The sequence below is a fragment of the Cinclus cinclus genome, chromosome 11, assembly GCF_963662255.1.
Source record: "Cinclus cinclus chromosome 11, bCinCin1.1, whole genome shotgun sequence".
Lineage (NCBI taxonomy): Eukaryota > Metazoa > Chordata > Aves > Passeriformes > Cinclidae > Cinclus > Cinclus cinclus.
The window spans coordinates 957,742-970,220 of record NC_085056.1 but is presented as its reverse complement, the minus strand read 5'-3'; the positions used below and the strand labels follow the sequence as shown (position 1 = coordinate 970,220).

The following is a 12,479-nucleotide window of genomic DNA, read 5'->3' as shown; positions in this document are numbered from 1 at the left end:
CAGAAAATTCCATGTTTTTCAGGGAGCTCGGTAACTTCTGCCCCGTGATCCACACAGCTCTGAGTAGATGTGCCAGCCACTTCAGCAGGTCCCATTGGCCCTGTACAAGTTTTAGGATTTTGAGTAATTTCATTCATTTTTGCACGGAGGTCAGGAAAGAGGGTTCTGGTGTCCTCTCCCAAGGGAAGCAAAGCAAGATTCCTCTCTGAGACACCAGGACAAAGACGTTCAAGAGCCACCTGCCTTCTCCAAGCCATGTTTCACTTGGGAAAACTCCCTTAGCCTCCTTTTTCTGCCTCCTGTCCGTGTCCTTCTGGCCTGCCATCTCCTCCTCCAATGCCCTCCTGGTGAAGGTGTCACCCCTTTCACCTCCCACCCCATCAGACAGATTTGCTTCCTGTGAGATCCACAAGGTCTCTGCAGTGCCTGGGAGGATTTGGACAGGGTGGTGACATGACAGATGTCACAAGAGCAGTGATTCCCCCAGCAGAGCTGGAGAAGGTGACAGTTCCTGACATGCTTCTGGAGCTGGGGAGGGCACAGCATTGGCACCCCAATCCAGGCTTCCCTCCCACACCACTTCAGGGTCTGCCTTAGACAACAGTATGTTAACAGCACCCAGGACTGGAAAACAAGCCTGGAATGGAGAATTCCAGAGAAAATGCAAATCTAAACCCACTGGTTTGCTCCCTGAGTCATCTCCAATTAACTAAGAGGAAGCAGGGATGATGGAAACAGGAGCAGGAATGCCAGTGGCCTCACTATCCAGTTTCACTGAGTCGTCCTGTGGTGTCATTATCAGTTTTTCAGGAAAAGCTTTGGAGTTCCATGTGCCAAACAAAACACTGGGCAGGAAGGCACAAATTGAAGCTGTGCTTGTGCATTTGAGCCTCCCCTCATTGATTTATGGCTTTTGATGAAGTGATTACAGATGAAAGAAAATATTCCAGGGAACAGGATCTGCATGTTGCCGTGGTCTCGTACCTGTCACATCCTTCTGGTGGAGTTAGAGCAGGAAACAGAACAGGAAAACCACCAGCATCCTGGTCACCTCTGCTCTCACTGTGCTGGAGCACCAGACAGGACAACAGCTCCCAGAGAAGCTGTGGCTACGCCTGGATCCCTTGGAAGTGTCCAAGGCCAGGTTGGACAGGGCTTGGAGCCACCCGGAGTACAGGAAAGTGTCCCTGCCGTGGCAGGGGGTGGGACTGGGGGTGCTCTAAGGTCCCTTCCAAAACCAATCTAGCTTTACAAAACAGAAAGCAATGGAACATGGGGACAGAGGAAATTTGGAGGATGGTCATGAGATTCCTTTGAAAATCCAGAGAGGAACCCTCCAGGCATGAGGGGTGGAGAGAAGGAAGCACAAAGGCACTTATTAAGAAACCCATCAAGTAGATGACAGAAAGTCTGAACCAGTCTGGGGAAAGATTGGAACTGGGTTGGGTAGGGAGGGATCTAGAAGGAAAGACATTGTTTTAAAAATGTGCCAAGAGCTGGGCTGCCTGGGCACAACAAGGAGCTGGAAACATTTTCATGTTAGAGATCCTGGGTTACACACAGAACCAGGGAAACAGCCCTGATGACCAGGAAAAGGTAGACAGAAAGGATCAAAAGAAGCAGAAGCTCAATATTTAATACTTGATTAGGTGACTGTGGAGAGGTTTCAGAACAGGCTGAGCCTTTAACATCCCAGTATCTGGGTAGGTGAATGTATGGCCTTGCCCAAATAGAGAACTTCACTTGAGCTCCCCTTAGGATCCAGAGGGATTTGTGACCTGCCCAGCCGTGAGCCCACCAGACTCTCCTGCACACACTTTTAACCTTTAGCCGGTGCTGCTCACAGTTTAACACTGACATCATGGCATTTCTGCCTCCTCAGCAGTTGTTAAACAAACACCCACAGCCTTGTACCTGCGCCGCAAAGTGCAAGGAAATAAATTCCACAAATGCCAGTTCATAAAGGGAAACCATCTGGTTCATGGGTTACTTGGGTCCCTGAGCTTCTGAACAGCCTCTGACCCTGAACCTGCTCAACGAGGCTGGAGTGAGGAGAGAATTACTCAGTGCTTCTCTTCAGGTCTGAATGTGAACTTTGCTTTGGAACCTGGGAAAACTCGGGACCTGGGGATGCACTGCACTGCCACCAGCTCGGTTCAAAGGGCTGTGGGATCACATATATTTTATATACACGCAGGAAGGAGCAAAAGAAACAGTGGAAAAGCTGAGGGGCTGCTGACAGGCACTGCGCTGTCTGGTAGCACAGGGGTAGCAGGGCAGCTTGGAGCCAGTACTGCGGGAAGCAGGGACTGAGGGGGCCGGGGCTGAAGGAGGAGCGGTGGTGAGGGAGGGCCCGGCGCTGAGGGGGTGTCCGGGGTGCGGACATGGCTCCCGGGGCCGCCTCAGAGGCGACGCTCGCGCGCCGTTTCCCGCCTTTTGCCCCGGCCGCTCCCCATTGGTCCACGCCCGCCGCCGCGCACTCACATTGGTTGCTCCGGCAGCGCCCCCCTCTGTTTTACTTCCCATTGGTCGCCGGACAAAACAGAAAGCGCGCGGGGCGTTGCCATCGCTACGGCGGCCGGCGCAGGTCAGGCTGCGCGTTCGGCGGAGCCGCGCCGGGCAGCATGGAGGGCGGGCGGCAGGGAGAGGCCGCGGCGGCGTCGGGGGACGGGCCCTCGCCCATGTTCACCCTGGAGGAGGTGGCGAAGCGGAACTCCAGCCGTGAGGCCTGGCTGGTGATTCACGGGCGCGTCTACGATGTCACCCGGTTCCTGGCGGAGGTGAGGCCTGGAGTGGGGGCTGCCCGGCCCGGCCCCTGGGCTGAGGGGAGCGGGGAGAGGCTGGGGAGGTCGTGTGAGGCCGAGAGGGGCGGGGAGGACCCTGGAGCGTCCGGGGCTGCCGTGGAGACAGAGATCCCGGGATCGGGTGCAAAAGGAGGGGTAAAGCAGGCCCCGCCGGGATTTGGGGGGTCCCGGTGGCCCTGGGGCGCTCCCCGGGCCGGGCTGTGCGGTCTCTGAGGGGCCTCATGGCCGCAGTTCTACCTCCAAGGGACGGACGGAACGGCGGGTCACGGTGGTCGCGGCCAGCCGGAGGCAGGGATCGTGCTGGGCTGCTCTGAGACAATCCCAGGTTTTCCAGGGAATCTGTTCAGGCAGGTTCTGGGGAGGTGCAGGCTTCCTTCAGTCACGGGACCTCACTCCGCATCGTGAAGGGTGACCGGGATCGGGGCACTTCAGGAGTTTGAATGTGAAGTCTGCGGGGGCACCCCAGAACAAGGAGGAGGAGGTGACAGTGATACTGCAGCCACCACTCTGCTGCCTGCCCAGAGGGGACCACGCAGCAGGGGTTTGCAAACAATGCACCTTCTGCCAAATCTCCAGTTCCCTTGGTTATGGGGACAAAAATTCCTTCAAGACTCACTGCTTTTGTCTTCTGATTTTGGGAAGGTTGAGAGTGGTGTCCTAACGGTTGAGAGCTGGAGATGGAATTGGGATAAACAGTAAAAAAATAGTAACACCTGAGGGAATGACATGAAGTTGTACCAGGAGAGATTTAGGTTGGAGATCAGGAAAGGTTCTTCCTCCAGAGGGTGCTGGGCACTGCTCAGGCTCCCCAGGGAATGGTCCTAGTCCTAAGGCTGCCAGAGCTCCAGGAGGGTTTGGACAATGCTCTCAGGGATGCACAGGGTGGGATTGCTGGGGTGTCTGTGCAAGGAATTGAACTCGATCATCCCTGTGGGTCCCTTCCAACTCTGGATATTCTGTAATTCTATTGTTCTGTGAAAATTTCAAAGGGGTTTATCCCAGCTTAAAATAACAGCAAAAACTTTGTGGCATTTGTAGGGCAATGTAGAAAGTTTGGGCTGAACCAGCTCCAAAGAAGACAGTCCACTGAAATGCACGTGTTCCAGCTTGTTGGTTCTGCTGGTCTGAATTTAACTCTGATTTCCCTCCAGGCCCACGTAGTTGAAACCTGTGTGCTGTGGAGTGACAGAGCTGCTGTGGCGAGGGCAGAGGTGCATCAGGCAGGAGGGAGTGATCACCTGGCAGCTGGAGGTTGTGCCTTGCTATGCAGCTCTCAGTGTTTATTTCTAAAGCTGGACACAATCTGGTTTCTTCTTTGGGTGCAGAAAATGACTGAATCACAGAATTGTCCAGGCTGGAAAATCCCTCCCAGCCCATGGAGTCTAAGCAGTGCCCAATCCCCACCTTGTCCCAGCCCAGAGCACTGAGTGCCATGTTCAGGTGTTCCTTGGACACCTCCAGGGATGGGACTCCAAACCTCCCTGGGCAGCCCCTTCCAATGAACAACCCTTTCTCTTTATAAAATTCCTCCTGATGTCCAACCAGAGCTTCCCCTGGCAGGACTTGAAGCTGTTTGCTCTTGTCCTGTCCCTGTTCCCTGGGAGCAGAGCCTGACTGCCCCCTGGCTGCCCCCTCCTGTCAGGGAATTGTGGAGAGGCAGAGGATCTCTCCCATGAGCCTCCTTTTCTCCATGCAGGATGGTTTGGTGGGAGGGAGATGTGGGTGCACCAAGGTTAAGTAGATGCAGGGGAAAACCAGGCAAAAACTTTGAAAAGCAGTTCATGGCTGGTTTCTGAATAAGAAAATGCTGGGTTAGGGTTTAGGAAGAGCCAGAATGAGCTGAAGCTTGGGACAGCAGTTGCAGAAGTTGAGAATCTTGTCTTACGCTTGTCTCTGTGCTGTGATTCAGAGCATGGACACTGCAAGGAATTTGAGTCTTCAGCTCTATATTCTCTGTAAGATGGAGTCTGTGCCCTGCTTCCTGAGACACCTTTGGAATTATAAGTGAGCCCAGAAAAACACTCCAGCCCCTCCAGCAGGCCAGGTTTAGCAGCGCCCTGAATGTCACCTTGAGATGGTGTTTCACCCTGAGATATTTCACTCTGTCCTTTCCAGGCCCTTTTTCCCATTTGTGTTATTCTGACATAAAAGACCTACTTGGACAGGGCAGAGGGAGAAGAATAAAGGCAGTGTTGAGCTGTGCCAGGCTGACACAACACTGTGCTGTGCACACCCCTTGCTGGCACAGGGGAACTCTAGATCAAGGCCTAATTCATTGGCAGAAATCCTTTTTATCTGTTATCCTGTGCAGTGCTGGGGAATGACGTGCAGCTGATGGGAACCAGGAGTGTTTGTCTCATTTGAAAGTTGCAGTTGTCTGGGGAGCTGGTGCTGCAGAGCTCTGTGTGGTGCAGCTGCAGCACTCGGGGTGTCCTGTCCTGTGTCCCCCTGGCTCTGTGTGGTCACTGGAGCGGGATCTGCTGGGTGCCTTTCCTGGCCTTTGCTCACAGATTGTTTGGCTGGGATTGCTGAGACTACTGACACATTTCATGGGTGGGATTGTGCAATCCTGAAGAAGTCACTGCTAAAAGGCTGAATTTGGCTTCATGATTCCTGCAGATTGTGCACTGCAGGTCAGCCAACCTGAAATCTGTGAGCTGCTGGAAATGTAGAGCAGTTTAAGTTTCCAGTTCACATTATGTGTAATAGGGGTAACGAGACACCTATCACAAAACAAAATTTACTGAATTATAAGAGCGTGAACCAAATCCAGGACATGTGCAAAGATTGAAATGTGGCTGGTGTTTCTGGGAGATCTGAGCAATCTCCTGTGCTTCAGAGAGCCTGCGAGTGCCTGAAATTAAATGGGATTATTTTAAAGTCTAAGAGAGACGTATGGTGATCTATTTTCTCCCAAATCTGGGTAACTGGACCACAACAGGATACCTGTTACTACTCCTGCTTGGAGTGGTCTAGAAAGGCACGTGCAGGCTGTGGCTGGAGCAGGAGGGGCTGTGTGCTTGAGGTGAAAGGGGATGGATGCAGGCAGCTATTCCTCCTTCACTGCTTTGGGGTCTGTCAGGCTCGCGCTTCACCACAACAGTATAAAAATCTGAGCTTTTTACTTGTGCGCAGTCTGTAAGAGACTTACAGTTCAGCTGGAGGGATACAATTTCTCTCCATTTTCACATATGACTAAGAGAGTCTGGGGCTCCACGTTTCTCCAGGAAGCTCTCATGCCTGTTACCTGGGCCTACAAGCCACAGCAGCCCCCACAGCTCCTTGTCTTAGCACATGCTGCCCTTCCTGATCCCTGTGATAAGCAGGATTCCATTTCCAGTTTCCAAGTGGAAGGAGCCTGGGCTGTTAACACCACTGACCCAAATCACTCAGTTGGTTTCAGGTATAGTGTTCTTCAAGAGAAGGAAGCATCTGAGTTTCCTCATACTGACTTGCTCCAGCTTTGCAGAGGTGTTTTTGGATAACCTGTTCCATGCCTTACAACCAGCACTGTGCAGGATGTGTGGGTCATTGGTCCAGGTGACTGCTCCTTCATTCTGGCTTGGATGGTGCTGGCACCTGATTATTAGACAGGAATACTCTTCCCTCTCCTGGTTTATTTCTTTAACTGTGGGCACTGGGAGTGAAAGTTTCACCCCTCCTCAACCTGATGATCTTAACTCTTACCTGACACAGTGATCTCATTAGTCCTGGAGTTTAGTTCTGCTGCTGTGCTCCTTTGTTTCTCCAGCAAGTCTGTACCAGCAGTTCCCAGCCAGACATTTGCAGACAGGTCCTTGGAGTTTGTGGGGAGGGGACTGCAGGCTCTCTCCCTGTGGAAGTTTGGGATGTGCTCTCAGAGCCTTTGCTGCCAGTTCCAAGTCACTGTTACCGTGTATGCTGAAAGTCCAGTGACATGGAGGACCCAGTGTTACTGTCACCTCTCTCCTGGTTTGCTTTTGGCTGTTTCTTGTCAGAAATTGACATTTTCCAGCCATTGTTTCCTCTGGAACTAGTTTACCCTTCCCCACAGTTTGCAACACCATTTCCATGTTTTCCTGCAGCAGCTGAGCTTCAGATTTGGGCAGTTTTGTGGCAGAGTCAATGACTTCCTGTACAAATAGTCTGGGTTTATGTTTGCTGGGGTAGGACAAGGTAGGAATTGTCTGGCTGCAGCAGTGCTGTCTGCAGGACAGAGCCCTTCAGAAATAGGAGATGTCAAAATATTTGGAGGTCTTTTTCTTTTAGGCTTGGAGATTGCAGTGAAAGACAGATGTGCACGAATAAATAACTGTGGATTTAGCAAGTGCACAGAAAGGCTTCAGAGCCAGAGATGTATAGAAGAGTGAGCTTTACTGTTCTCCTTCTCTCTTGAATTTTATCCTTCTGTCCTCTTGCCTGTGGAGAGACTGGATGTCACTGAATATTTTTTCCTTTTGGTGCAGGGTTTTGTATATCTTTCTAGGGTAAATTATTAGGAAAGGAAGGTTGTCTACTTAAAATTCAGGTATTTTGCTGTCTGAAATATGAGATTTCTGGTGAGGCAGCCCTAAGGAGTTCTTCTAGAAGGCTTAGATAAATGGGCAGCTTTTCAGTGGATCTTAGCTGGAAGTTGGACTGAGTTGTTCTGAGCAATGCGAACAGAAAACATCCAGCAGCCTGAGGGTTGGTGTGGGAGAAGGGGCAGCCAGAAGAACTGCAGCTGGACACAGGGAATGAACCATGGAGCCTTACCTGGTGCCCCAGCTCAGCCACCTGATAACTGCCTGCTAACAAACTGTGTCACTTCACTTTGCCCTTTGTGGCTCGTGAGAAAGCTCCATTTTGGTTTAGTGACATACCTGGACAATAAAGGCATTTATTCTAAATAAAGAGCTGTGATATGAGGATTGCAGGATTGGCTGCAGTAGCCCACTGGAGCAAACAATGGGATCTGGTTTGTGTCTATCCTGTGTTTGGTATAAGGTGGGATGGCCTGGTGGGAATATTCAGACTTTTGGCAGCAAAAGCAGACAAACTGAAGGAAGAGGGGGGATGGCAACTGCTCTGTATCTGTGGGAAGGAGAAGGATATGACAGAGAGAGAAGCAGGTGTGTTGGTCCTTTGATCTGAAATGAGGCCCAACATCTCTTCTCCGATTCAGAGCTGGCTGTCTGAAGCCCTGGAAAACTGGGTTAGTCCCTGTGCGTGTCCTGGGATGTGTGACCACTTTATTGGTGTAACTGGATTAGCTGGTAGTTCATACTCAGGCTGTAAAGGGATTGTCCTTTGCTAGGACTGTGGTCAGTGCTTTCCATTGCCAGGCTGTTCCTGGAATTGTGGCATTGACAGTGGACAGAGCCCAGCCCACCACAGACAACAGAACCACACCCGGGGTTTGTGTCAGTTCATCCCATCTGAGTCAGCCGTGAACAGCTGCCACCCACAGCAGTGGCACTGTCACTGTGCAGCTCCCTGGGGGATTGGCTGTTGTAGCTCTGGATCTCTGAAATCAGCGTATGACATTCAACAGTGTCATTTTTGTGATACTTTGATTTCCTCCCCCTGTGTCACTGGTGGTTGCACACAGGATCAAGTTCAGTATTGCACATCCATGTTCAGAGTCAGCCAAATAGCATTTTTGTAGTACCTGAAGAAGCAGAATATCTTTCCTCCACTGGTGGCTGTGAATTCCTGAGGAGAGGTTGGACAATTGAACCTCTGGCAGATTTTATTGATGGTTTTGGTTGAGGCATCCAGTAGTGCAGGCTGGGAGGAAGGCTGATGACATCCTCAGTGCCTTTCTGCATCCAGCCCTTGGCTCACCTAGACTCTTCTCTTCCAGCACCCAGGTGGAGAAGAGGTGTTGCTTGAGCAAGCTGGCAGAGATGCCACTGAGAGCTTTGAAGATGTGGGGCATTCCACAGATGCCAGGGAGATGCTGAAGCAGTACTACATTGGAGAGGTCCACCCGGTGAGTGCCTCCTGTAACCTCCAAAGACACCAAGGTGTCTCTTGTGAAATGAATTAGTACTGGAGGGGTTTAGGCAGTCCCTGTGTTGTCCAGGGTTTCTGTTGGGGAAACTGAACTAAGTTAGTCTTTTCAGAATAGATTTCTCACTTCATTTAAATCGGGGCACTTAAGCTGAGTTGTGGGTTCCCTCTGTAGCTGGTGGAAGCATAATCCACCTTTGCCTTGTAATTCTGAGCTCAGGAGGGTGAGAGCTCCCCGGGAGCACAAACACCACCTTCTTGCCTGCCTTTGGGTACCAAAGGAAGGATTCCTTTGAAAACTGAGCTCAGGCAATTACCTTTGTACAGAATAATTCCCTCATAAAGGCTGCAGCCTTCCTTTGAAGTCAGCACTCACCTCTTTTCTTCTTTTTCCCCCTGACAGAATGATCGTGAGAAGGAAGGCTCTAAGGTAAGCTCTCGGCGTTTCAGTTTTCTGCCTTTATTTAATGTCACATGTCTTTTGGAGGTTCTTTTTCCCCCTTTCTTTTTTTCCTGTGGAACTTGTGGCTTTATGTTTACACAAACTACACATGAATAAATTTCCCAAGCAAATTCTACCTTTGTTTTTGTACTGAAGCTCAGTGGGCACCTCACTGTGAAATTGGAAATGAGTTTTTGTGCCCTTACTCCACTGGCAGCAGCGATGTTTTTTCCACACCTTGAGCCACAGACCATTTTTTGCATTTCTGGCTGTGTCTTGACCACGGAACTGGTTTCCTTGTTGTTCCCTTCAAGCCAGGAGACAGCAGGGCACTGCTGGGGGCTGGCTGGCAAACAGGAATTCTCTGTTAACTGCCTCAGGGATCAGTGGTGTTGCTTAACACTCACGTACTCCTGGACTAGAACAGGGCAGAGTGTTGCAAAAATGCCTTTGGAAGGGATGGGGAGAGGGAAAGGGCAATAAATAGAATCCCAGTGATGGCAGGTAAACATGTGCCTCACAGCTGGCTGGGCTGGGAGGCCTGGACAGGGCACAGCTCTGCCTTCAACAAGGCCTTCAGGAGATGTTCCTCTGAGCAGGACCACTTGCAGAGCAGCAGGAATCCAGAAGGGAGCTGTCAGCAGGGAAATCAAGGATAACTCAGGCTGGGTAAAGCCTATGCTTAGTTGTGATGTGGAGCTGTGTGATTATGTACATATTCACCTTCAAATTTATTGTTTGATTCAACTCCGATTCATAAACAGAATCACATGCTGCAAATATGCACAGAAATCAGTGATGATCAGAGTAGCTCCCTTGGATCTGAGTTAAATACTTTATTTAAGCATTTTTCTGTTCTGATCAATAAGTCCAGCACATTATGCACAGCTGATGGATCTCTTCAGAGGGCATCATCTGTTTTAAAAAGAGGTTCCAGTGTAATTTAAAGATGGCAGCAAGAGAGAGAATCAGTAATGTACAAATAAATAAGGAGGAAACACAAAACTATCCTAAAACTGTGATGTAATAAGCAGGGCCTTATTTTGAGAGGGATGCAAGTTCCAGCATGAAGTTGGTGACTGGGTGAGACAGATTGGATTGATGGAAAGAACATGAAGATGACAGCAAATATCCCCAAAAACATCCACACTGGCGACAGGGGGTGTTTGGGACAGGAGGGTTATTTTCCCTCTGTATTTGTAATCACATGTTTAGGCTTGTCTTACTAGCACATGTTTAATGTTTCTTTGTTCTCCTGTTAACTCCCTCTTTCCTCCTCCAGAATCCAAGTAGGACATCCTCAGGCCAAACAAGGTATAGTATTTCCTGAAAATAAGGAGTGAGAAATGGAGGGGTTGGGACCCTGTTTGTAGAGCTGCATATTAACTCCAAAGGGCAGGAAAATCCCCGGGGATGTGCTGCAGTGTCCTTCTGGCAAGCAGATACTCCAAAGCAAGTGCCAGAGTGTGCACCTCCCTTGCTGGATGTGAGCCTGGATCTGCTGTGTGCTGGGCAGAACCAGCATCCCAGTGTTTGGAGCTCTCTGCCCCATGTGCTGGCGTTGCACAGCGGTGGCTGCAGTCCTGTAACCACAGGGGTTATTTGGGTGGTCGCTGTGGGCTGAGGGGTGGCACAACACAGTGATGGGTGGGTTTTCAGAGGATATTACCATAATCGGCCCTTTCTAATTGAAAATCATTAAAACCAGCACAGGGCCCTGGTCTCCTGCAACTTGTGCAGGAGGTTTTGCTCAGGAGGCTGCTGAGGGTGAGCCTGCGGCCTCTGGAGCCTGAGCAAGGCAGATTTACTGGGGCACAGCTGTAGCTGTTGCCATCCTTGAGTCAACTGTGTTGTTTGTACAACACAAATTACAGCCTGACTTATTTAAGGAAAATAAAACCAAACCAACAACAAACCGCCCCCCCCCGCTGGTCTCTGGATGTGCCAAGCTGGAAACTTCAGCCATCCAGCTGCTGTTTTATAAGGCACGAGGCCACATTTGGGGGGTGGCAGAGCCTGTGCATGGGGACAGTGGGGCCTGCCCAGGCTGTGGCCATGGTTAGGGGGACGACCTGTGGGTACAGCTCCCAGGTGTTCCTTGCATGTGTAGCAAGGGATGAACACTGGGAATGGATTATTAACTAGATGCTTTCTTCTGGTTTCTGTGGTGTGGACATTTTAGTTTTTTGTTTCTTTTTCTCTCCCCGTAGTTTCTGGTCGACATGGCTGATCCCCATCTTCGGAGCACTGGTCTTAGGTTTAATGTACCGCTATTACATGGTGGATGGGAAAAGCTCCTGAGCTGGCCTTGCTGGGGCCTCAGACAGCCTGAAAAGAGGGAGAGAGAGAGTGTCTGTGTGCAACATGTGGAGTTCTGCTGCCTGTAGCCTTCCTGCCTTGCTTTTAGCTCTGAGTCTGTCAAGTGATGTTGATATCCATGGGACCAAGCTAATTCCAAACTCTATCCTAACTCTGGGACCCACAGATCTGTCGTGCTTCCCTCTTGCAGTGGCAGGGAAAGAGGAACTTCCCTGACATTGGTGTGGTGTCCCTCATGCTCGCTCTCTCGCTCTCTCTCGCTCTCTGATATAATCCCCAGACAGCCTTTTCTCTCAATGCCTTTGCGTTAAGCCAGACACTATGAAAGAGCTGCCCTGGGCCTGTGGCTCTGCCACAGCCCTTCTCACAGTCAGGAATCATCTGCCAGTTGTCTCCAGCCCTTGCCAGAAAAGACATCCAGAGCTTTGGTTCCACAAGAATGTTCCCAGGGGGTGCAGGCAACACTCATTGGAGCAGCAGGGAATTGTTAGTTTGGCCACCTCTTTCTGTACCTGTCTGTTTTTAACGGTTAAACAAATACACGGATTTTAAAAGTGATTCTGTTAATTTTGTAATATTTGTACTTGTCCCTTTGGAATGTATATCCTGTGATCAATTTATATTGAATCCTGATTGGTTTGGGTGTTTTTGTGCTGTGCGTGGCAGAGCCAGTGGGAACTTGCATGTGGCTTCTGGAAATGCAGATTCTTCTTTCTCCCTGAGGCCATGATCTGACACATGTATGGGAAGCTAAACTCATTCTTCCATACTGTGAATGTGTACCAGATGGGGGAAACAATTAGATCTCGTCTCTTCTCCCAAAATGAAAAGGGAAAATAAATGCATTTGGGACTTGTGGATAATGCTGGTTTTGTCTAGGAATAGAGAGTATTTCCATCTTGCCCTGTTTTTGTGTGTTGTGCAGTCGGCCTTGAAGTGCA

General features: G+C 50.3%; 1 protein-coding gene across 1 annotated transcript; it reads left to right on the top strand.

Moving 5' to 3' along the window:
• Window positions 1-2,624: 2,624 nt before the first annotated feature.
• On the top strand, window positions 2,625-12,033 carry LOC134048315 (cytochrome b5). The gene is made up of 5 exons (XM_062500023.1): window positions 2,625-2,780; window positions 8,629-8,757; window positions 9,181-9,207; window positions 10,502-10,533; window positions 11,430-12,033. The coding sequence occupies exons 1-5, from the start codon at window positions 2,625-2,627 to the stop codon at window positions 11,518-11,520; spliced, it is 435 nt and encodes a 144-aa protein (XP_062356007.1). The 3' UTR covers window positions 11,521-12,033.
• Window positions 12,034-12,479: the final 446 nt, after the last annotated feature.

Coding starts and splice junctions, on each gene's coding strand:
- LOC134048315 (XM_062500023.1), top strand. CDS start 2,625: ATGGAGGGCGGGCGGCAGGGAGAGGCCGCGGCGGCGTCGGGGGACGGG. Junction 2,781..8,628: donor TCACCCGGTTCCTGGCGGAG/GTGAGGCCTGGA, acceptor CTTCTCTTCCAG/CACCCAGGTGGAGAAGAGGT. Junction 9,208..10,501: donor GTGAGAAGGAAGGCTCTAAG/GTAAGCTCTCGG, acceptor TTCCTCCTCCAG/AATCCAAGTAGGACATCCTC.